General features: G+C 33.3%; 2 protein-coding genes across 2 annotated transcripts; one reads left to right on the top strand and one right to left on the bottom strand.

The window, feature by feature from the left end:
* The first annotated feature begins 2,748 nt into the window (after positions 1 to 2,748).
* LOC139848177 (uncharacterized) lies at positions 2,749 to 5,422 on the top strand. The gene is made up of 6 exons (XM_071837909.1): positions 2,749 to 3,481; positions 3,553 to 4,019; positions 4,266 to 4,318; positions 4,392 to 4,626; positions 4,706 to 5,089; positions 5,228 to 5,422. The coding sequence occupies exons 1-6, from the start codon at positions 2,749 to 2,751 to the stop codon at positions 5,420 to 5,422; spliced, it is 2,067 nt and encodes a 688-aa protein (XP_071694010.1).
* A 555-nt stretch (positions 5,423 to 5,977) lies between these two features.
* On the bottom strand, positions 5,978 to 7,194 carry LOC139885443 (probable xyloglucan endotransglucosylase/hydrolase protein 23). Its single transcript, XM_071869256.1, has 3 exons — positions 6,900 to 7,194; positions 6,607 to 6,800; positions 5,978 to 6,523 (listed from the first exon to the last, which is right to left on the bottom strand). The coding sequence occupies exons 1-3, from the start codon at positions 7,164 to 7,166 to the stop codon at positions 6,127 to 6,129; spliced, it is 858 nt and encodes a 285-aa protein (XP_071725357.1). The 5' UTR covers positions 7,167 to 7,194; the 3' UTR covers positions 5,978 to 6,126.
* Positions 7,195 to 23,440: the final 16,246 nt, after the last annotated feature.

The following is a 23,440-nucleotide window of genomic DNA, read 5'->3' as shown; positions in this document are numbered from 1 at the left end:
ACAGTGTCGACCATATATTATTCAGGTGGTATAACCGACCATATATCATTTAGGTGGCAGAGCCAACCATAATTAGTATTAAGATTATCGTGCTGATAACGTGTTATAATTCAGTAGGCTTATAACTACCTTTAGTGGTTTGATTCTTGATTAAGAATGCTAATAATGAAGTGTAAGAACAAAGATGATAATGGAGAGAAAGAAAGAAACACTTTGTAAGTGTGAGAAAATGGTGCAAGTTTAATGCTTGCATTCATGGCTATTTATAGCAAAAATATCACAAGTTTAGGTAATACAATAATATTACTTTTGTGTATCAATAATTGACCATCCATTTATATATATATTTATATATTATAACAACTTGTCAATTTTTTATTTAGTAGGTTGATTAGTAGGCTAATTTAGTAAGTTAAAAATCATTTTCCTATTTGTTACTGACACCAACAATCAATACTTGCGGGACTTTAAAATTTGTGTGCTACACAAGGGATCACATAGAAAAAAAGGTTGCACCTTTAGTACATGTGGTTTATACTAATATTAATAGTCAATGTTTGACTTTTTAAATTTTTCTTTATCAACTTTGACTTAAAATATATGTGTTTGTATTATATATATATATTTTTTTGAATTTTCTATAGATGAAAATACGTTTAAAACTCAATACATTTATATAAATTTTATCGAATAATACATAACACAAACAAAGATATTTCAAGTAAAAGTTGCTAAAGAAATTAAGACTTGAAAAGTCAAAGAATGACTCATAAGATAAGTGGATCTAGTATATTTGAAGAAATATGTTATGGTCGGTAATGTTCAGTCATTTTCAGTCTATTTAAGAATATATTTATGTAGCGCTGATGTGAAGTCTTTTTTTAATAATCAAGTATGGTTGTGAATAGTTGAGAGTGGTCTTTATCTTTCCGACACAGTTAAACCCTAGATAAAAACAAACAAATTAAATCTAAAGAATCTAAACCTAATTTAACCAGAATCGTCAAAATCTAAACAAACAACTAACACTTCCAAATGCCAACAAGTAAATGGTTTGCTGCAGTTTCGTATGCCATATGCATTAATTCTCAATCAACAATTTATTGTTCTTACTTCTTAGCCATACATATATACCATTCCACAATTCGGTGAAATAGAAGGCATTGGCACTAGAAACCAAAGCAAAAATGCGACAGACTGACATCGAGTGTTGACGGCAAAAGTGATTGGACAAAAGCTAAGACGGCAGTTGGAAGGCACAATGAGACGACGGTTGGATGACACAATTTGACGGACATTGATGATAAAAGTTTGATTTTTTTTTTTTTTTTAAGATTTGCAAATGAAATACAGTATCATCATATTGATGATGATTTCGTGAAATGAAAGATCAAAAATTTTAATTTAGTATTTTAATAACATTAATCGAGTATTTTATTGCATCATTACAGTTTATTTTTGATGAATTTTAAGAAATAAATATGAATAGTGATATTTTTATAGTTGAAAATGATAAATCCACCATACATGTACATTATAAATTTGTAGTATATAAATACTTTATACAAAGTTATGGTGGATTTATTTTTTTCAATAGTAGGAATATGAATTCATAACAGATGTAACTGAGTTTTGTATGGTACAAAATTAATTTTGGATTAAAAATGGAGTCAATTATGTTATGGGTTAAGTGATGTATGACATTGAATTGTTTCTAATTGAGCCAATTACGATATGATTAAGTATTTGTATTTTATTTGATTTATTCGGATCTGAGGTTGCCAAAAAGAAGATGATGAACTAGGTTTGAGTTTATTTTGTACAGATATGCTATAACAATAGAAATGATATTGACTATTTTACCCTTACATGCATTGTTGATGCATGTCAAAACTTACGCTGTATTCTTGAGTTTTTTTTTTTAAAGGAAAGGAAAGGGGAGTAAGAGATAGTGCACTATTTCACCATTTTTGAGTTTTTTTCATAAGAGAAAGGAATGGAGAAGAGAGGGGTTGGGGTGATTGGAGAGAGACTTTTTGTCCAGCATTTAATCCGCCCAAATTTGGGGAGATTGCAGTGGAAAACTTATCTTTTGTGTGTATAATGACTTTTTTATCCTTGTAAACCCTATTATTTAATTCCAATCTTCCATTCTTGTTTTACGACTAAACAAAAGTCTCCGGTGCAGTAGCGGCAGTAGGTTGATAGTTCCAAGAATCTTTGCAGGTAAACTTATTTAAATCGTTATCCTTATCAAGATAGTGGTGCATTTGTTTTGTATTATATATCGCTATTATTGTTAGATTATGCAAGTACTTGGTATATATATATATATATATATATATATATATATATATATATATTATATGTTTGTACTCTTACACGTCTATCTCAACTTTTGAATTAATATATAGTTATGTCAGTTGTTTATATGTAGTTTATTTAGAATATAGTGTATATGTACTTTAACAAATCATACTAGTATGAAGTTTGCAGTAGACTATATACTTTTGAAGATTTTTACATTGACTATAATGGGTTGTATAGAGATGGTGGTTTTTATTTCGGTAATAAATTTGCAGAAACAATCTAATTGATTTTTATCACATCTATTACACCACTTTAAAATCAGTAAGATTCTAATTAAAAAAAAAAAAAATACTAAATCAAACTTTAAACATCGGTTTAATTCAATTGAATGTGTTCATAAACAATTTTTTCTCATTTTGGTACGTGTCCAGACTTGCAATGGATGATAAGATATATTTTATGGCTAATAGTCAACGTTTAGCGGCAATTCAGTTGATTTGTCTAGTGGCAGCTCTAATTGCACATCGTAGGTTTCGTATTAGAAACCGTTTGTGTGGCCCAGACGAAATGTTGCATAGACAACAAGTACGAGATGAGCTTCTGCATGACCTCTCGTTAAGTGGTAAATGTCGTAAACTTATCCGCATGAGTGAAAACGCTTTTATGGTATTGTGTGAAAAGTTAGAGAGGGGCGGTGGTCTTCGACCAACCCAACGGATGTCAGTTGAAGAACAAGTTGCTAGATTTTTGTTTATGATAGGAAATGATTTGAAAACTGGTTTAATCGCTTGGTTTTTTCGTCGATCAGAATCGTGCACCAATAGACATTTTCATAAAGTATTGAATGCACTATTATCCATAGAAGATCAATACATTCGACAACCAACGGGTGATATTGTTCCAACTGAGATTGAACAGAAGAAGAGATTTTACCCATTTTTCAAGAATTGTATAGGGGCAATTGATGGAACACATGTTCGCGTGAGAGTGCCTAATAAAGATGCTCCACGATATCGCGGCCGTAAGGGATATCCGACTATTAATGCCTTAGTAGCATGTACTTTTGATTTAAAGTTCACGTATGTTTTGAGTGGTTGGGAAGGGACTGCATCGGATTCAAGAATAATAAAAGATGCTCTTTCTAGAGATGATAAGTTAATTATACCTGATGGTAAAAAATCTTAACCTAACCTTATATTATTTTTAATTTATATTGTGAAATTAATTCTACTATATTTATAGGTAGATTTTATTTGGTGGATGGTGGCCTACCTCTTAAAAGCTCGCTCATAGCACCTTATAGAGGCGTTAGATATCATTTGAAGGAATACTCGTCACATTCACCTGAGAATCCAAAAGAATTGTTTAATCTTCGTCATGCATCACTACGGAATGCGATTGAACGTGCATTCGGTGTATTAAAAAAAAGGTTTCCTATAATTAGAAGTACAACTGAGCCGTTTTACTCATGTGAGACACAATCCGATGTATTTTTGGCTTGTTGTATTCTACACAACTTTTTACTTGAGGTAGATCGTGTGAAAGCAATCGAAGATAAAGTTGTACGCAAGGTGTTAAATGCAAGACCCGATGGACACCTCTGCAGTCAAAGTGACATAGACGATAGAGGAGAACAAATAAGAAACACAATAGCAACTGAAATGTGGAATCAATACTTGTTAGATCCAGATAACGAAATTGATTATGCTGTTTAGTTATATGTGTTTAATTATATGTGCTTGTTGAAGGATACCGATTCAATATAAAAATAATTACTACTTATATTATTTAAAAGTTTAATGTTACTGGTTAGTATGATATTTAGTTTCATTCATACATTTTTGTTTATGTCTTGGCTGCTTAACAATAAGCATATATGTTTAATACTTTTATGGTCGCAATAGATGTAAGATATGGCTAAAAGTTATCCTACATTGTTAATGGTTGCTATGTAGGAATTAATTATGGGCAAAAGTGTCAATGAAGGAGGTAGCACGAAGAGGGAGAGGTTAGATTGGTCGTTGAAGATGGATGCTTCTTTTATTCAGGCTATGTTAAAAGGAACAAGGAGATGGTAACAGACCTGATGGCACATTCACCACACAAGCGTATACTAACATTCTGAATACGTTAAATACAGAATTCCCGGATAAAGGGTTGAAAAAGGATCATCTTAAAAATCGCTTAAAAACTCTAAAAGATAACTTCTCTCAGTGCTATGATATTTTTCGAGGAGTAAAATTAAGCGGGTTTGGATGGAACTCTGAAAGCACTTTAATTGAAGCTGAGGACGAAGTATGGGATACGTTGATCCAGGTTAGTTTTTAATGAAGTTAAAAATGCAACATTTATGACTCATAAGTATATAAATGCGCTTTTTTTTCTTTTTATGTAGGAGAAACCAGAAGCAGCAAAATGGAGAAAAAAGGTAATTCATCATTACGAAGATTTGTTACTTCTATTTTCTAAGGATAGAGCAACGGGTGCAGCTGCTGCAACTGCAAAAGAGAGAACTCATCAACAAAATAAGGAGCCTATAACTGAAACCATTGATGAAATTGACCAGTTCGTTGAAACAAATGACATCGGTTTAGAAAACTTCGTCACGCTTGATGAAGAAAACTCTCCATTAACCACGCCACCATCAAATGGGAATCTTCCAACTAAATCGAAAAGTAAGAAAAGGAAGCAGAAGAAGTTAGAAGAAGAAGAAGAATTTGCATCTAAGTTATTAGGTACAATGAATAATGTTGCTGATGCGATTGACCGAAGTACAAAGGTATTACAACTAATTATATTGTATATTATTATTGTGTATCTTATCTTATTATTATAATTCTTTATTATTTATTATTACTCTTAATACTATAAATTGGTAATATTATTAATGTTTGTCACTATATACCCATAAAATTAGGTAATGGAAAGCTCTCGTCCGCACGTGTATTCGGAGGGAGAAATCTATAGAGAGCTAGAGCTTATGGGTTTAGAAGATGATGATACTGAAAATGCATATCTTTTTCTGGTAGATCGTCCTGACAAAGTGCGAGCTCTATTTGGATGTCCCATTCATAAACGTATTTCTATGTTGGCAAAAATGATGAGAGCGTAGAATCGAAGATGTTTTTATTTATATTTGATGTTTTAAGATCATATAGTACGTTTTGTTTGGATTAAAATAGATTTTTTGAGTTGTGATGTTTTTTTTTTCCTTTCCGTATCTAGACTCAATTTATGGTTTATTATTTTGATTTTCTAATTTTTTGCATTCATATAATTGATTTAGTGGTTTACAATTCAATTTAGTTTTTAAAATAAATAAAAGGGTATAATTGTAAAATTGTATACTCTAATCACTATCATTTCTTTTCCACTGTAACTCAAGAATAGAAATAAGAGATTATTATCCTTTCCTTTCTTTTAATTTCTATTCAACTCGAAAATGCCCATAAACTATTTTATATTATAATCCTTTCCATCTCTATTCTCTCTTCTATTCTCAACCCCTCTCCTTTCCATTAAAAAAAAAAAACTCGAGAACACACCGTTAGCAAGATTTTTTAATAGGGACTATCGGCATAACTTCTGCAAATCACGGTTAATCACATTACAAAAATACAGGAAATGTAATCTAGGGTAAACTAGATGGATCGACCGCTGAACTCTATCTTTAAGAAAACTTTCAATCTTTATTAATCCATCCCTTGGTAGCTACAAAGAATCTGAATAAATAATTCTACTTAAAATCCTTATGGAAACTTTATACATAAAGAATACATGTGTAAATGTATGTTAGTGCAAAACAGAAAACTCATATCATGCCATTTTGCACTGTGGTGGAAACCCTTGAGGAAACCTCTTAGAATCAGCGCAGTAGTTATAAATCATATAATTATTCTGCACCCATCTCAACCTCTCTTGCTTTGTGTTATCCAACTCTTCCGATAACCATGCCTGATTACCACCCGAAGACGCAGAGCCACCGCAAGACGATTTACCAGAAGCCACAACACAAGCATCGGCCTTAAAATTTCTATAAGAAGCAGTAAAAGGAGCTTTACTCCAATCAGTCTTCACAAGACCACCTCTTGTTGCCCAGTCATCAGCGTTCCATAAACTCGAATGTATCCTCATCGGCTGGTTCTTTGGAAACGGTACACCCATCGATTCAGCGTTCTTGAATTCTCTAATCGGCGTTCCATCTACCGAAAATCTGAACATTTTAACAAACAATTAATTAATACGTTGGATATGTTTATATGTATAATGTTAATTGTGTAGTGTGGTAATACTTACATGATACGTTGAGGGTTCCAAAGGATGGAGTAAGTATGAAAATCGGAAGTTGGATCGAACCACAAGTAAAATTGTTGTTCTCTGTTGCCTTTGCCTTGACTAAACACATTTGTATGTAATATGTACGGATCACCACTCAAGTTCCCCAAGAACTCGAAGTCTATTTCGTCCCAGTTTGATCCCTTTGAAGACAACTGCAACAATCACAATCATAATTAATCGACAATTCATTATTTTATGTTACAAATAAGTAAAAAAGTTACTAATAGGCAGCTAATTAAGAGGAAACTTACATAGTATGCAGTTACAGTGCCAGCAGAGTTGCCGGGAACAAGTTTAAGTTGCATGTCAATTTGGCCAAACAAGTACTCGTTTCTTGATTCGAACCCTGAACCGGATGATTGATCAAGTGAGAGGGTTAATTGGTCAGCGTTGAGTACTTTACCACGCCCGTCGCCCCAAGTGATATCAAACTCATTGTAGAAATTGGCTGTAGTGGTACCCAAAAATATAATCACCAGTATGAAAATTGGAAGTGTAGAGGTAGAAGAAAAGGCCATTTTGATTATATGTAAGTTGATAATATGTGTTGTGTGAGTAAGTTGAAGATACGATTGGTATTTATAGGGTGGGATTATGAAGATTGAAGGAAGGTAGGAGGAAATGAGAAATTTGTAAAAATAGTGGGCAGAATGAATAAATAAATAATTTTTATTTAGTAAAGTTGGGTCGGTAAGCAGCTTTATGTTGGTAAAACAGCTGGTGTTTAGCGTGTGCCGATCATATCATTTGTAGGGAAAAAAAGTGTGGGATATATGTTTTTGTGTTATTGAGACGGTGATCTATATAGTCAAAGATGTATTTTTTCCATTAATGGTAAAGATTTGATATATAGTAAACATTGGATGGTTATATGAAAAAGGTGATAATTCACAAGTTATAAATTATGATGTATCAAAATACGAAGTATCATATACGGAGTATATTACTTTATTTTTTTTGAAAAACAGAATTTATTAGATCTCAAAATTCTCAACAATTTACATAGCATTCGCACAGTATTATCAAACGTAGAGATACCGAGCTAAAATCCTACGATATGGTAGAAAAATCAAAACATGAAACCTCTTATGCTAATTTACATTAGAAACATTTGTGGATTATGTAACCAATCATGTCATTCGATTTCTTTGCTTTACATCTCTTTGCAATTCATTCATAGCTTCTGACTTGAATCTCACTAGTATATTACTTTATTTACGCATAAAAACAATTGTCAGTTAAATTTGTACCTTAATTTAAAAAATACAAGAAATATATGAATGTATGTTTTTTTTTTTTTAAGAAAAGCATATAGAATGTAAATTCTATATGCTTAAAACATTTGTCGATTTCTCATCGTCGCTACCTCGACGGTGTGTTTATGTGTGTGTGTGTGTTTTTTCTTTTTGGATTATTATATTTTTCTATTGGTTCACGTCATATTTTTCTCACCAAAACTTTGAATCAAGGACACTGAACGATATCCCACTTTAATCAATTTCAAAGTTCAATTTCGACGTTGAAATGGGCACCGAAAAATAGACACGGAGTGTAACGACCCGTCAAAATCGCTATTGACGCAGCACGTTAATCATTGATTCCACAGTGAGGTTTTGACCTCTATATGATACGTTTTGATAAAATATTGCATTCATTAAAATAAGTGACTTTCTAAACATAGAAAGTTATAAACATGTGGGCGAGTGCTTAGGTATAAGCAAAACCCCAAAATACATAAGTCTTTAATTTACAGGTTGACTTCACAGTCCAATTATTTATTACACAACGCAGTTTTATTTTGAATGCAATAAACTTTGTACAAAGCATGAGAGACTCCATGCAGGCAACAAGCACATCACAGCGGAAGCAGTCTAAGGACCTGAGAATAAAACATGCTAAAAAGTCAACACGAATGTTGGTGAGTTATAGGTTTAATTGCTCGAGTCATAAACATATATAAAGATAGACCACAAGATTTCATCAAAAGTTTATCAATAGATTCTACGTAACAGAGCACCCTGGTAACTATACTTAACGCTATAGTGATAATTACCCCATTCGTTTTAATACGCGCAAACTAACGTGTCTTAAACTCAAATAACATACGTCCGTTAAAAGGCTAGCGCTCTAGCTCGGACGGGAATGTCAAGCCCTATGGATCCATATACAATTATTCGCGCCCACCAGTCCATATCCTACGTACTGGCAGCTACTAGTTACCAAAGCTAAGGGATTTTCAGTTTAACTCAGTGTAGAATTTTGTATGTACTTGTGTCTTATTGCATTTAAAATAAATTGCATGTATTCTCAGCCCAAAAATATTTAAAGAATTTAAAAAGGGAGACTATAACTCACAGTTCAATATTGCGATTCAATATTATAGGCAAATTGCGTAGACGTAATAATGGTAGACGACTGTATGGTTGGTCTTGGATTCAAGAACAATACGCCGAACAATACCCAATATTTTCTTATTTTAAAACGGTTTGAAACCCGAATTAAAAATACCCTCGAATATACTTTATTATTATTAAACTTAAAATTATAATTATAATTATAAATATAAAATTTACGTACAGAAATGATTATGAAAAATTCGTCGAGCAAAACTGACCTTTTATAGTACTTTTCGATTTACTGTAGCTCATGCGATCGCATGAGTTTTCAGTGTTTTTGCCATGCGATCGCATGGCCGCCTTTTCCGTTTTTGTTTGCTAGTTCGTCGACATCAAATAGTATTTTACTGTAGCAAATAGTGTTTACTGTAGCAATAGTGTTTACTGTAGCAAATAGTGTTTAATGTAGCAAAATAGTATTTTACTGTAGCAAAGTCATTTTTACTTGTACATATATATATATACATACATATATATATATATATATATATATATATATATATATATATATATATATATATATATATATATATATATATATATATATATATATATATATATATATATATATATGTATATTTACATAGTATTAAATCATATAGAGAATTGGTTTAAATTAGTCGAAATTTTTCGGGTCATCACATAACCTCCCCGTTAAAGAAAATTTCGTCCCGAAATTTTGAGTAGTACCTGTTTCATGAGCGATATCAGTGAACAAATGTGGATACTTTTGCTTCATTTGATCCTCACGTTCCCAAGTAAACTCGGGTCCTCGTCTAGCGTTCCAACGAACCCTAACTATCGGTATTTTGCTTTGTTTTAATTGTTTGACCTCACGGTCCATGATTTCAACAGGTTCTTCGATAAAATGGAGTTTATCATTGATTCGTATTTCGTCAAGAGGAATTACGACATCCTCTTCAGCTAAACATTTCTTCAAATTTGACACGTGAAATGTGTTGTGAACACTACTAAGTTCTTGCGGTAGCTTTAATCGATAAGCAACTGTTCCAACTCTTTCTGTGATTTCAAAGGGTCCTACGTACCTAGGACTTAACTTTCCTCGTTTACCGAATCGTACTACGCCTTTCCAGGGTGACACTTTCAACATGACTTTGTCGCCCACTTGAAATTCTAGCGGTTTTCTTCTTACATCAGCATAACTCTTTTGGCGACTCATGGCCGTTTTCAATCGCTGTTGTATTTGAATGATCTTTTCGGTGGTTTCATGAATAATTTCTGGTCCAGTAAGTTGTCTTTCTCCTACTTCACTCCAACAGATAGGAGATCTGCACTTTCTACCGTAAAGTGCTTCAAATGGCGCTACGTTGATGCTCGTATGATAGCTGTTATTGTATGAAAATTCTGCCAACGGTAAGTGTCGATCCCAACTGGTTCCAAAGTCAATCACGCATGCCCGTAACATGTCTTCCAATGTTTGTATTGTTCTTTCACTTTGACCATCTGTCTGTGGGTGATAAGCGGTGCTCATATCTAATCGAGTTCCCAATGCTTTTTGTAATGACTGCCAGAAACGTGATGTGAATCGGGTGTCGCGATCAGATATGATAGAGATGGGTACACCATGCCTGGAAACTACTTCCTTCAAATATAGGCGTGCTAATTTCTCCATACTGTCTGTCTCCTTTATTGGTAGAAAGTGAGCTGATTTAGTTAGACGATCAACTATCACCCAAATAGTATCATGACTACTTGCAGTCCTTGGCAATTTCGTAATGAAATTCATGGTTATTCTTTCCCATTTTCACTGCGGAATTTCTGGTTGTTGCAGTAATCCTGACGGCTTTTGGTGCTCAGCTTTGACCTTTGCACACGTTAAACATTTGCTTACATAAGTAGCAATTTCTGTTTTCATATTAGGCCACCAATAGAACTTCTTGAGATCGTGGTACATTTTTCCATTTCCTGGGTGAATTGAGTACCTCGTTTTGTGTGCTTCATCCAGTACTAGTTGCCTTAGGTTACCATGTCTTGGTACCCATATCCTACCAGCAAAATACAGGGTTTCATCGGCTTTTACTTCAAGCTGTTTTTCTAACCCTCTGCTCATTTCGCCTTTTTCATTTTCTTCCTTTAAAGCTTCTAACTGTGCTGCTTGAATTTGCTTTGTGAGATCGGTACGAATTGTAATATTCAAAGCTCGGACCCTAAGAGGTTTTACTCTTTCTTTACGACTTAGGGCATCAGCTACAACATTAGCCTTTCCGGGGTGGTAACGGATTTCACAATCGTAATCGTTTAACAACTCTACCCAGCGACGTTGCCTCATATTGAGTTGTTTTTGATCAAAAATATGCTGAAGACTCTTATGGTCGGTGTACACTGTACACTTGGTGCCATATAGATAGTGTCTCCATATTTTGAGTGCAAAAACTACAGCTCCAAGTTCCAAATCGTGTGTCGTATAGTTCTTTTCATGAATTTTTAGTTGTCGTGAGACATATGCGATAAATTTTGTGCGTTGCATTAATACACATCCTAAACCTTGGCGCGAAGCGTCACAATAGATCACGAAATCATCATTTCCTTCTGGTAATGACAAAATGGGTGCAGACGTTAACTTCTTCTTTAATAACTGGAATGAGGATTCCTGTTCCGTGGACCAATCATACTTCTTTCCCTTTTGAGTCAATGAAGTTAAGGGTTTGGCAATTCTAGAGAAATCTTGAATGAATCTTCGGTAGTAACCAGCAAGACCTAAGAATTGGCGGATTTGTGTTGGAGTCTTCGGTGTATTCCATTTACTAATGGCTTCGATCTTGGCTGGGTCAATTTTAATTCCATGTTTACTGACAACATGTCCCAAAAATTGTACTTCTTGTAACCAGAAATCACACTTCGAAAATTTTGCGTACAATTCTTCTTTCTTGAGTATCTCTAGTACCAGTCTTAAGTGTTGCTCATGTTCTTCCTTGTTCTTCGAGTAAATCAATATGTCGTCGATAAAAACAATGACAAATTTGTCTAAATACGGTCTACAGATGCGATTCATTAGATCCATGAATACTGCTGGAGCATTAGTCAATCCAAAAGGCATGACTAGAAATTCATAGTGACCGTAACGGGTTCTGAACGCGGTTTTAGGAACATCTTCTTCCTTCACTCTCAGCTGATGATATCCGGAGCGTAGATCAATCTTGGAATAAACACTTGATCCTTGTAATTGATCAAACAAATCATCAATCCTCGGTAATGGGTACCGATTCTTGATCGTTAATTTGTTTAATTCTCGGTAATCTATGCACATTCTCATAGATCCATCCTTTTTCTTGACGAACAGAATAGGAGCACCCCAAGGTGAAAAACTGGGACGAATAAATCCACGATCCGATAATTCTTGCAACTGGTCTTGTAATTCTTGCATTTCTGAAGGTGCAAGTCTATATGGGGATTGGGCTACAGGTGCGGCTCCTGGTATGAGATCAATCTGGAATTCTACACATCTGTGTGGAGGTAGCCCCGGTAATTCTTCTGAAAATACTCCAGGATATTCTCTTACAACCGGCATGTCATTAATGCTTCTTTCTTCAGTATCGATCTTCTTTACGTGTGCCAGAATAGCATAACAACCTTTTCTTATAAGTTTCTGAGCCTTCATACAGCTGATAAGGTTCAGCTTCGAGTTGCTCTTCTCCCCATAAATCATTAATGACGTTTCATCCTTTCGAGGGATGCGGATCGCTTTCTCAGTGCAAATAACTTCTGCTCTTGTTTTGGACATCCAGTCCATGCCAACGATTACGTCAAAACTTCCTAATTCTACGGGTATCAAATCGATTTTGAAGGTTTCACCAGCGAGATTTATTTCGCAACCATGGCAAATTTTATCGGCTTTTATCAGTTTACCATTAGCTAATTCAATAGTATATTTATCGTCTAGAGGCAATGATGCACATTTTAGTTTAGAACTAAAGTCTTTACACATATAACTTCTATCAGCACCCGTATCAAACATAATAGAAGCTAGTTGATTATTAACGGTAAACGTACCCGTGACAAGATTAGGATCCTCACGTGCTTCACTGGTACTAACATTAAATGCCCTTCCACGTACGGGTTCTTTGTTCTTCTCCTTATCAGGGCATTGATTTATAAAGTGACCAGACTTCCCGCATCGAAAACATTTCTTGACATCGGTCGGTTTTGTCTTTACTTCAGAAACGGTGGCATAACAATCTTTCGCCACATGTCCTTTCTTGTTGCACTTATCACAGACCACTTGGCAATAACATGCATGATGCGTGTAAAATCTTTTGCAGAACTGATGGGGTCCCTTATAGTTTGGACTAGCAGTTGCCCCATCTTGTTTACCTTTAAAAGTTTCTTGTTTCTTCAGTTGAGTACTTTTGCCCTTATAGTCTTCCCATTTCCTCTTTTCTTCAGTTGTCTTGACTTCGATAATTGGTGCCTTAATCGAACTCTCTGTGATCTGGTCCATGAGTTGGTGTGCCATTGTCATGGCTTCCTGCATCGTATTTGGTTTGGACGATGTAACATTTCCTTTGATATTGATCGATAAACCGTCAATATACATTTCTATCTTTCGTTTCTCGTTTGGCACCAATTCGGGACACAACAAGGCTAGTTCCATGAAACACTTTTCATAGTTATTGAGATTTGCGCCGATAACCTTCAGATTACGTAACTCAGATTCCATTTTTCTAATCTCGTTTCGAGGACAGTACTCCTCGATTAGCATCTTTTTCAGTTCTTCCCAAGAGATATCATATGTCGTATCTATTCCTTCTGCTTTAGCATAATTGTTCCACCAAGTAAGTGCACCGTCTTGCAACGTGCACGAAGCATACTTTGACTTGTCTCCGTTCGCACAATTACTGATTTTAAAAACGGACCCCGTCTTTTCAAACCATCGGGTTAGACCGACTGGTCCCTCGGTTCCACTAAACGTCTGTGGTTTGCATCCTTGAAAAGTTTTGTATGAGCATCCGTTTCGTGAGTTTGTGTTTACGGCTGCTACTTTGGCTGCTACTTCGGCTGTTGCTTTTGCTGCCTCGGCTGCAGCAATTCTTTCATTCACACGTTTCTCGACTAGTTGCTCAAACTCAGCATCCGACATTTGAGACATGTTTCTTCAATAAACACAACAGATATAATTTAATCATATAGAATATTATAGGTAAAATGAGTTTTCAATAGTTAATCGTAGCATATTAATAATATGAACCGATTATTATAAAAGCCTTTTCTTCTTATAAGCATTTTATAATTATTTCTAGGGTATTACCTACCCGTTAAGTTCATACATAATAGCTAGTACAAGGAATTAACTACTAAAATCCTAATAATATTCCACTATGAAAAATTATAGCGAGTTACTACGTTATTATGTAATAATAATAATAAGTATTAATAATACAAATAATCATTCCATGCATTTATTATTAATAAACCAAAATAATACAATACCATACAATACCGATATTTTACATATGATTATTCTACATAACAAGATAGAGTAGCACACATAAGCAATAGAATAGCGCATGGAAGATTTATGGTTGCGAGGTCGTTTATTCAGAACTATCAGAAACTTCTTCCCATTTGGTTCTCTCTGCCAATTGTTTGTGTGCACATGGTCCGACAGACATTCTGGCAGTGTATTTTATTTTTAATTGGGGTTTTGAGGTACCCGTTGCCTCAGTGGGTTTAATACAATAAGGTTGGTTACGGATCGAATGGTCCTGTTCCTTTTTAATAATTAAGGACTTTTTATTATTGTGGTTGTTTTTATTATCTATAGCAAGTTGAAATTTCTCCTTAGTGATCTCTTTTATTTCATTAGAGAAATCCTCCTCCTTACTGATCTCGTCTGATGACGAACTGTCTGAGTCATGTGTAGGAGAATATGATGACGAACTGCGAGAATATGTACCGGTGGTCATGAACCGAAATCTGCCAGGCGTAATCGGCACAACCCGCCCGTCGGCGGTATATCTGGAACAATGTCCATATTTGTTTAGAAATGGACGATCCTCGTTTACTCCAGGGATCATGGGTCCATGCCAACGATACTGTGGCTCCGGAAAACTAGAGTTGGGTGGAGCTGGAACCTCCTCTGGGTTTACCGGGAGTTGAGATTCCCCGGCTAACACAATTTCTTCTTTAATAGGTATTGGAACGCCCTTTTCAGTTGTGGATAGAATAGATTCAGTGTCCGATTCCGAGTCGTACAAAATGATAGGATTAGAAGAAGTCATCTATCACATAATTGAAACAACAATTACGTTAGCATATAAATATATCACATATAATATTTTTGACCAAATGATAAGCAAAATTCAGTAAAAACAAATATGGTCATAGTCCAGACTCACTAATGCATCCTAACAATTACCAGTTAAACACACTAATGTAATTTCTGGTTCCCTATGACCTCAAGCTCGGATACCAACCGTAACGACCCGTCAAAATCGCTATTGACGCAGCACGTTAATCATTGATTCCACAGTGAGGTTTTGACCTCTATATGATACGTTTTGATAAAATATTGCATTCATTAAAATAAGTGACTTTCTAAACATAGAAAGTTATAAACATGTGGGCGAGTGCTTAGGTATAAGCAAAACCCCAAAATACATAAGTCTTTAATTTACAGGTTGACTTCACAGTCCAATTATTTATTACACAACGTAGTTTTATTTTGAATGCAATAAACTTTGTACAAAGCATGAGAGACTCCATGCAGGCAACAAGCACATCACAGCGGAAGCAGTCTAAGGACCTGAGAATAAAACATGCTAAAAAGTCAACACGAATGTTGGTGAGTTATAGGTTTAATTGCTCGAGTCATAAACATATATAAAGATAGACCACAAGATTTCATCAAAAGTTTATCAATAGATTCTACGTAACAGAGCACCCTGGTAACTAAACTTAACGCTATAGTGATAATTACCCCATTCGTTTTAATACGCGCAAACCAACTTGTCTTAAACTCAAATAACATACGTCCGTTAAAAGGCTAGCGCTCTAGCTCGGACGGGGATGTCAAGCCCTATGGATCCATATACAATTATTCGCGCCCACCAGTCCATATCCTATGTACTGGCAGCTACTAGTTACCAAAGCTAAGGGATTTTCGGTTTAACTCAGTGTAGAATTTTGTATGTACTTGTGTCTTATTGCGTTTAAAATAAATTGCATGTATTCTCAGCCCAAAAATATTTAAAGTATTTAAAAAGGGAGACTATAACTCACAGTTCAATATTGCGATTCAATATTGTAGGCAAATTGCGTAGACGTAATGATGGTAGACGACTGTATGGTTGGTCTTGGATTCAAGAACAATACCCCGAACAATACCCAATATTTCCTTATTTTAAAACAGTTTGAAACCCGAATTAAAAATACCCTCGAATATACTTTATTATTATTAAACTTAAAATTAAAATTAAAATTATAATTATAAATATAAAATTTACGTACAGAAATGATTATGAAAAATTCGTTGAACAAAACTGACCTTTTATAGTACTTTTCGATTTACTGTAGCTCATGCGATCGCATGAGTTTTCAGTGTTTTTGCCATGCGATCGCATGGCCGCCTTTTCCGTTTTTGTTTGCTAGTTCGTCGACATCAAATAACATTTTACTGTAGCAAATAGTGTTTATTGTAGCAAATAGTGTTTACTGTAGCAAATAGTGTTTAATGTAGCAAATCACTGTAGCAAAGTCGTTTTCACTGTAGCAAATAGTGTTTTTGAAATGTCCCGTTCTTATTGATTAAAAACGTTCCATATTAATTGATTTCGTTGCGAGGTTTTGACCTCTATATGAGACGTTTTTCAAAGACTGCATTCATTTTAAAACAAACCATAACCTTTATTTCATCAATAAAGGTTTAAAAAGCTTTACGTAGATTATCAAATAATGATAATCTAAAATATCCTGTTTACACACGACCATTACATAATGGTTTACAATACAAATATGTTACAACAAAATAAGTTTCTTGAATGCAGTTTTTACACAATATCATACAAGCATGGACTCCAAATCTCGTCTTTATTTAAGTATGCGACAGCGGAAGCTCTTAATAATCACCTATGAATAAACATGCTTAAAACGTCAACAAAAATGTTGGTGAGTTATAGGTTTAACCTATATATATCAAATCATAATAATAGACCACAAGATTTCATATTTCAATACACATCCCATACATAGAGATAAAAATCATTCATATGGTGAACACCTGGTAACCGACATTAACAAGATGCATATATAAGAATATCCCCATCATTCCAGGACACCCTTCGGATATGATATAAATTTCGAAGTACTAAAGCATCCGGTACTTTGGATGGGGTTTGTTAAGCCCAATAGATCTATCTTTAGGATTCACGTCAATTAGGGTGTCTGTTCCCTAATTCTTAGATTACCAGACTTAATAAAAAGGGGCATATTCGATTTCGATAATTCAACCATAGAATGTAGTTTCACGTACTTGTGTCTATTTTGTAAATCATTTATAAAACCTGCATGTATTCTCATCCCAAAAATATTAGATTTTAAAAGTGGGACTATAACTCACTTTCACAGATTTTTACTTCGTCGGGAAGTAAGACTTGGCCACTGGTTGATTCACGAACCTATAACAATATATACATATATATCAAAGTATGTTCAAAATATATTTACAACACTTTTAGTATATTTTGATGTTTTAAGTTTATTAAGTCAGCTGTCCTCGTTAGTAATCTACAACTAGTTGTCCACAGTTAGATGTACAGAAATAAATCGATAAATATTATCTTGAATCAATCCACGACCCAGTGTATACGTATCTCAGTATTGATCACAACTCAAACTATATATATTTTGGAATCAACCTCAACCCTGTATAGCTAACTCCAACATTCACATATAGAGTGTCTATGGTTGTTCCAAAATATATATAGATGTGTCGACATGATAGGACGAAACATTGTATACGTGTCTATGGTATCTCAAGATTACATAATATACAATACAAGTTGATTAAGTTATGGTTGGAATAGATTTGTTACAAATTTTCACGTAGCTAAAATGAGAAAAATTATCCAATCTTGTTTTACCCATAACTTCTTCATTTTAAATCCGTTTTGAGTGAATAAAATTGCTATGGTTTCATATTGAACTCTATTTTATGAATCTAAACAGAAAAAGTATAGGTTTATAGTCGGAAAAATAAGTTACAAGTCGTTTTTGTAAAGGTAGTCATTTCAGTCGAAAGAACGACGTCTAGATGACCATTTTAGAAAACATACTTCCACTTTGAGTTTAACCATAATTTTTGGATATAGTTTCATGTTCATAATAAAAATCATTTTCTCAGAATAACAACTTTTAAATCAAAATTTATCATAGTTTTTAATTAACTAACCCAAAACAGCCCGCGGTGTTACTACGACGGCGTAAATCCGGTTTTACGGTGTTTTTCGTGTTTCCAGGTTTTAAATCATTAAGTTAGCATATCATATAGATATAGAACATGTGTTTAGTTGATTTTAAAAGTCAAGTTAGAAGGATTAACTTTTGTTTGCGAACAAGTTTAGAATTAACTAAACTATGTTCTAGTGATTACAAGTTTAAACCTTTGAATAAGATAGCTTTATATGTATGAATCGAATGATGTTATGAACATCATTACTACCTTAAGTTCCTTGGATAAACCTACTGGAAAAGAGAAAAATGGATTTAGCTTCAATGGATCCTTGGATGGCTCGAAGTTCTTGAAGCAGAATCATGACACGAAAACAAGTTCAAGTAAGATCATCACTTGAAATAAGATTGTTATAGTTATAGAAATTGAACCAAAGTTTGAATATGATTATTACCTTGTATTAGAATGATAACCTACTGTAAGAAACAAAGATTTCTTGAGGTTGGATGATCACCTTACAAGATTGGAAGTGAGCTAGCAAACTTGAAAGTATTCTTGATTTTATGTAACTAGAACTTGTAGATTATATGAAGAACACTTAGAACTTGAAGATAGAACTTGAGAGAGATCAATTAGATGAAGAAAATTGAAGAATGAAAGTGTTTGTAGGTGTTTTTGGTCGTTGGTGTATGGATTAGATATAAAGGATATGTAATTTTATTTTCATGTAAATAAGTCATGAATGATTACTCATATTTTTGTAATTTTATGAGATATTTCATGCTAGTTGCCAAATGATGGTTCCCACATGTGTTAGGTGACTCACATGGGCTGCTAAGAGCTGATCATTGGAGTGTATATACCAATAGTACATACATCTAAAAGCTGTGTATTGTACGAGTACGAATACGGGTGCATACGAGTAAAATTGTTGATGAAACTGAACGAGGATGTAATTGTAAGCATTTTTGTTAAGTAGAAGTATTTTGATAAGTGTATTGAAGTCTTTCAAAAGTGTATAAATACATATTAAAACACTACATGTATATACATTTTAACTGAGTCGTTAAGTCATCGTTAGTCGTTACATGTAAGTGTTGTTTTGAAACCTTTAGGTTAACGATCTTGTTAAATATTGTTAACCCAATGTTTATAATATCAAATGAGATTTTAAATTATTATATTATCATGATATTATCATGTATGAATATCTCTTAATATGATATATATACATTAAATGTCTTTACAACGATAATCGTTACATATATGTCTCGTTTAAAAATCATTAAGTTAGTAGTCTTGTTTTTACATATGTAGTTCATTGTTAATATACTTAATGATATGTTTACTTATCATAGTATCATGTTAACTATATATATATCCATATATATGTCATCATATAGTTTTTACAAGTTTTAACGTTCGTGAATCACCGATCAACTTGGGTGGTCAATTGTCTATATGAAACATATTTCAATTAATCAAGTCTTAACAAGTTTGATTGCTTAACATGTTGGAAATATTTAATCATGTAAATATCAATCTCAATTAATATATATAAACATGGAAAAGTTCGGGTCACTACAGTTTTACTGTAGCAAAATAGTATTTTACTGTAGCAAAGTCATTTTTACTTGTACATATATATATATATATATATATATATATATATATATATATATATATACATACATATATATATGTATATTTACATAGTATTAAATCATATAGAGAATTGGTTTAAATTAGTCGAAATTTTCCGGGTCATCACACGGAGACCTTGTGCTCTTATTTAGCGATAGTTTATTTAAAGTGTTCTAATTAGCATATATTCAAGGATCTCTACGTTTATTTTTCACTTAATAATCTATTTTTTGTAAAACTCTTAATTATGTAAGTAAAGTTTTTATTTCTTTATCACATAATTTGTAGCTTAACCTGAAAAATGAACTGTTAATAGATTACATAGAACCAACCCCTATATAAGTTCTATTTTAACATGGTAATGTTATTAGGTTTATGATGAAGAAAAAAAAGAAGTCACATATTTATTATATTTAAATTTATTTATTATTTATTTATTGTTATATTAATATCTATTGTTATATTAATATTAATATATGAAAATAATATGACTAGTCAAGTTATAATAGAAAATTCTAACCAATATCATAAATAGCCGTAAATTTTAATGAATTTTTATGTGAGAAAGAAAATCATTTATACTTATTCATTAACGGGTAATTGATATATATTATATAATAATAATAATAATAATAATAATAATAATAATAATAATAATAATAATCCATTACTGTATAACAGTGCTATGGGTAAAGAAAATCAAACTCCTTTGCAAGGTTGCAAAATTCACTATTCGGAGATTAATCGGTCGGAACTTTAGAAAGATTAATCGGCAATTCGAAGATTAATCGGTCGGGACTTTAGAATGATTAATCGCCAATTCGGGGATTAATCGGAGATTAACCGGATTGTAGTGTATACATTCAAATATTAAATTTTAAAATTTTAAAAATTATATGTGTAATTATAGAAAAAAAAAACATAAATATAAAGATAATTTTTAACATAATTGTCTAAAATTGTTCATTTTGCTTCAAAACTATAAAATTCTAGTTTATATTCATGTTAAAATGTTAACCATTTTTTACTTTGACTGACTTTGATTATGAAACTCGATTGTGATCCATCAATTGACATTGACTGATTAATTAAACGGATTTTTGGAAATCGGAAAGGATAATTTCTAAAAATGATTAATCAGCGAGTAATCGGGGTTTTTTTACAGCACTGCTCCTTTGTATCGAAAATCGAACGGCTTTGCATCTTGGAAGGTTAATATGTACTAATCCGTTTCACAGCGAATTTTGAAAAAAAATAAATAAATGAAGTTCCTTATAAATATAGCGTAGGAACTAATTAATATATGTCATCATGGTTACCAACTTGAAACTTAAAGATGTCTTGTTAGTTCATTTCTTTAGCTTTGAGGAGTGATAGCCTCTCAGGTGTGGGGGGTCACACGCATCATGTATCACTTCATGTAATTTTGATGGTCGTTTCAGTTGATATCAAAGTCACAGTCAAGAGTTTAAATGGCAAAGTTTGTAACAAATTATCCCATATCGGGTTATGAAAGATGGGGTCCCTTATAAACTTAATGTAGTGGCTAATTAATATATTCTGCCATAATTTTAGTTAAACCTGTGAGATATGTATCAGGTTAGTCAATTGCTTTAACTTGAGAGTGATAATTTTGTCGAATGTAATGGACATACGGCTCGTATTCTATACTAAATGTTAACTCGAAGTCAATAATAAATTTATCATTATTTCTAATAAATGTACTTCAAATATGTATTAATAAATTGTAATGCACAATGTATCAATACACAATTATTCTTAATATCATTTGAGCAACTTCCAGGTACTGTTCATCAGCCTTTTTATTCCAGAATAGTATTTTCATCATTTCACACCATGACTTATTTTCTTCTACACATTTCCACTGCTATTCTCTTATCTCACACATAACTAAACATTTTTAATATTTCAAATTTTTTTCCACCACTGATAACACCACCACTAACGTTACCAGCACCACCATTCTGGCAGCACCAACACTGTCACCACCAGTCACCACCACGGTTAAAATGTGCGGCCATCCAACCTGCAAACGAAGAAACACCATCAGATCTGGAATAGCAACCACCACCGTAACCACCAGTGATGAAATTCCTCACATGTTGGACTAATGTCAGCCAGTTTAGAAAAGAAATAAAAAAAGTAGCGAAAATCAGACAAAAAAAAAGTGGTTTTATGGTGATAAACCACGATTTTCAAACCTTGCTTCGGTCGGATGGCTTTAATTTGTGGGTTTCTAAATTTTTTGGGATATTATAGGCAATCAAGTAATTTTAGGAGAAATATGATATCTCTAGAGGTTGTAATGCCCCATATGTGACTTTAATCTCTAAGAAAACCGACCCATTGGGAGTTGGCGATTACCGTCTGATTGCTCTAAATGGAAGTTAATATAAAATTGTAGCAAAAATAATATTGAATCGGCTTCGAAAGATCATCCCATCTCTTGTTGGATCAAAGCAAAATGCGTTTCCAAAAGGGAGGTTCATTATGGATGAAACGTTGGTTGCGAATGAAACCGTTAAATTTTTAAAGTAAAAAAAGGAATCATTTTCAAAGTGAATTTTGAAAAGGCTTTTGACAGCTTGAATTGGGATTTACTGTTAGAAGTTATGCAATGTATGGGGTTCGGGGAAAAATGAAGAAAGTGGATCTCGACTTGTATCCAATCGGCCTCCATTTTTGTTATGGTGAATGGATCTTCTACGAGTGAGTTTGTTTTTGATAGAGGTGTGAGTCAAGGTGACGTTTTGTCTCATTCCTATTTATCCTTGCCGCTGAAGGTTTAAACATTCTAACAAAGACAACAACCGGGAGTGGAGTAGATTAAACATTCATAATCTTATAAATCTTAGTGTTTTGAGTTGGCATTGGGATTGAAAGTTAAATTTCAAATTGTTGTTTATATGCTTTTGGAGTGAATTCGGTTAAGATTAACTCATTGACTAAAAATATTGGTTGTCAAGAGGAAAAATTTACATTTATTTATCTCGGGTTATCTATTGGTACGAAAATGAACAAACAAGAATCGAGGCGTCCCGTTATTGATAAAATAAAAGATAGGATATCGGAATGGAAAATGAAATCGATGTCATTTGGTGGAAGATTAGTCCTTATTAAATCAGTTCTATTGATTCTTCCGTTGTACTTCTCGCTCTTTGGTGCCCCGACTTGCGTTATTAAACTTCTTGAGAGTGTAAGACGTTCATTTTTTTGGGGGGTTCGAGTTCCAAAATTTCTTGGATTAAATGGGAAAATATCATTTCATCTTATGGAGTTTGGGGGTTTAAATATCGGATCACTAAAAATAAAAAAGTTAGCATTA

This window comes from Rutidosis leptorrhynchoides, chromosome 1, assembly GCF_046630445.1.
Source record: "Rutidosis leptorrhynchoides isolate AG116_Rl617_1_P2 chromosome 1, CSIRO_AGI_Rlap_v1, whole genome shotgun sequence".
NCBI lineage: Eukaryota > Viridiplantae > Streptophyta > Magnoliopsida > Asterales > Asteraceae > Rutidosis > Rutidosis leptorrhynchoides.
The sequence above is the reverse complement of the archived record's forward strand: the minus strand, read 5'-3'. Positions and strand labels throughout refer to the sequence as shown.

Excerpts from the sequence above, each read along its gene's own strand:
- LOC139885443 (XM_071869256.1), bottom strand. The coding sequence starts at position 7,166 with ATGGCCTTTTCTTCTACCTCTACACTTCCAATTTTCATACTGGTGATT. Across the intron at positions 6,801-6,899 it reads GCACTGTAACTGCATACTAT|TTGTCTTCAAAGGGATCAAA; the intron begins GTAAGTTTCCTC and ends TGATTGTTGCAG. Across the intron at positions 6,524-6,606 it reads TGGAACCCTCAACGTATCAT|ATTTTCGGTAGATGGAACGC; the intron begins GTAAGTATTACC and ends TAAAATGTTCAG.
- LOC139848177 (XM_071837909.1), top strand. The coding sequence starts at position 2,749 with ATGGATGATAAGATATATTTTATGGCTAATAGTCAACGTTTAGCGGCA. Across the intron at positions 3,482-3,552 it reads TAAGTTAATTATACCTGATG|GTAGATTTTATTTGGTGGAT; the intron begins GTAAAAAATCTT and ends CTATATTTATAG. Across the intron at positions 4,020-4,265 it reads ATAACGAAATTGATTATGCT|GAATTAATTATGGGCAAAAG; the intron begins GTTTAGTTATAT and ends GTTGCTATGTAG.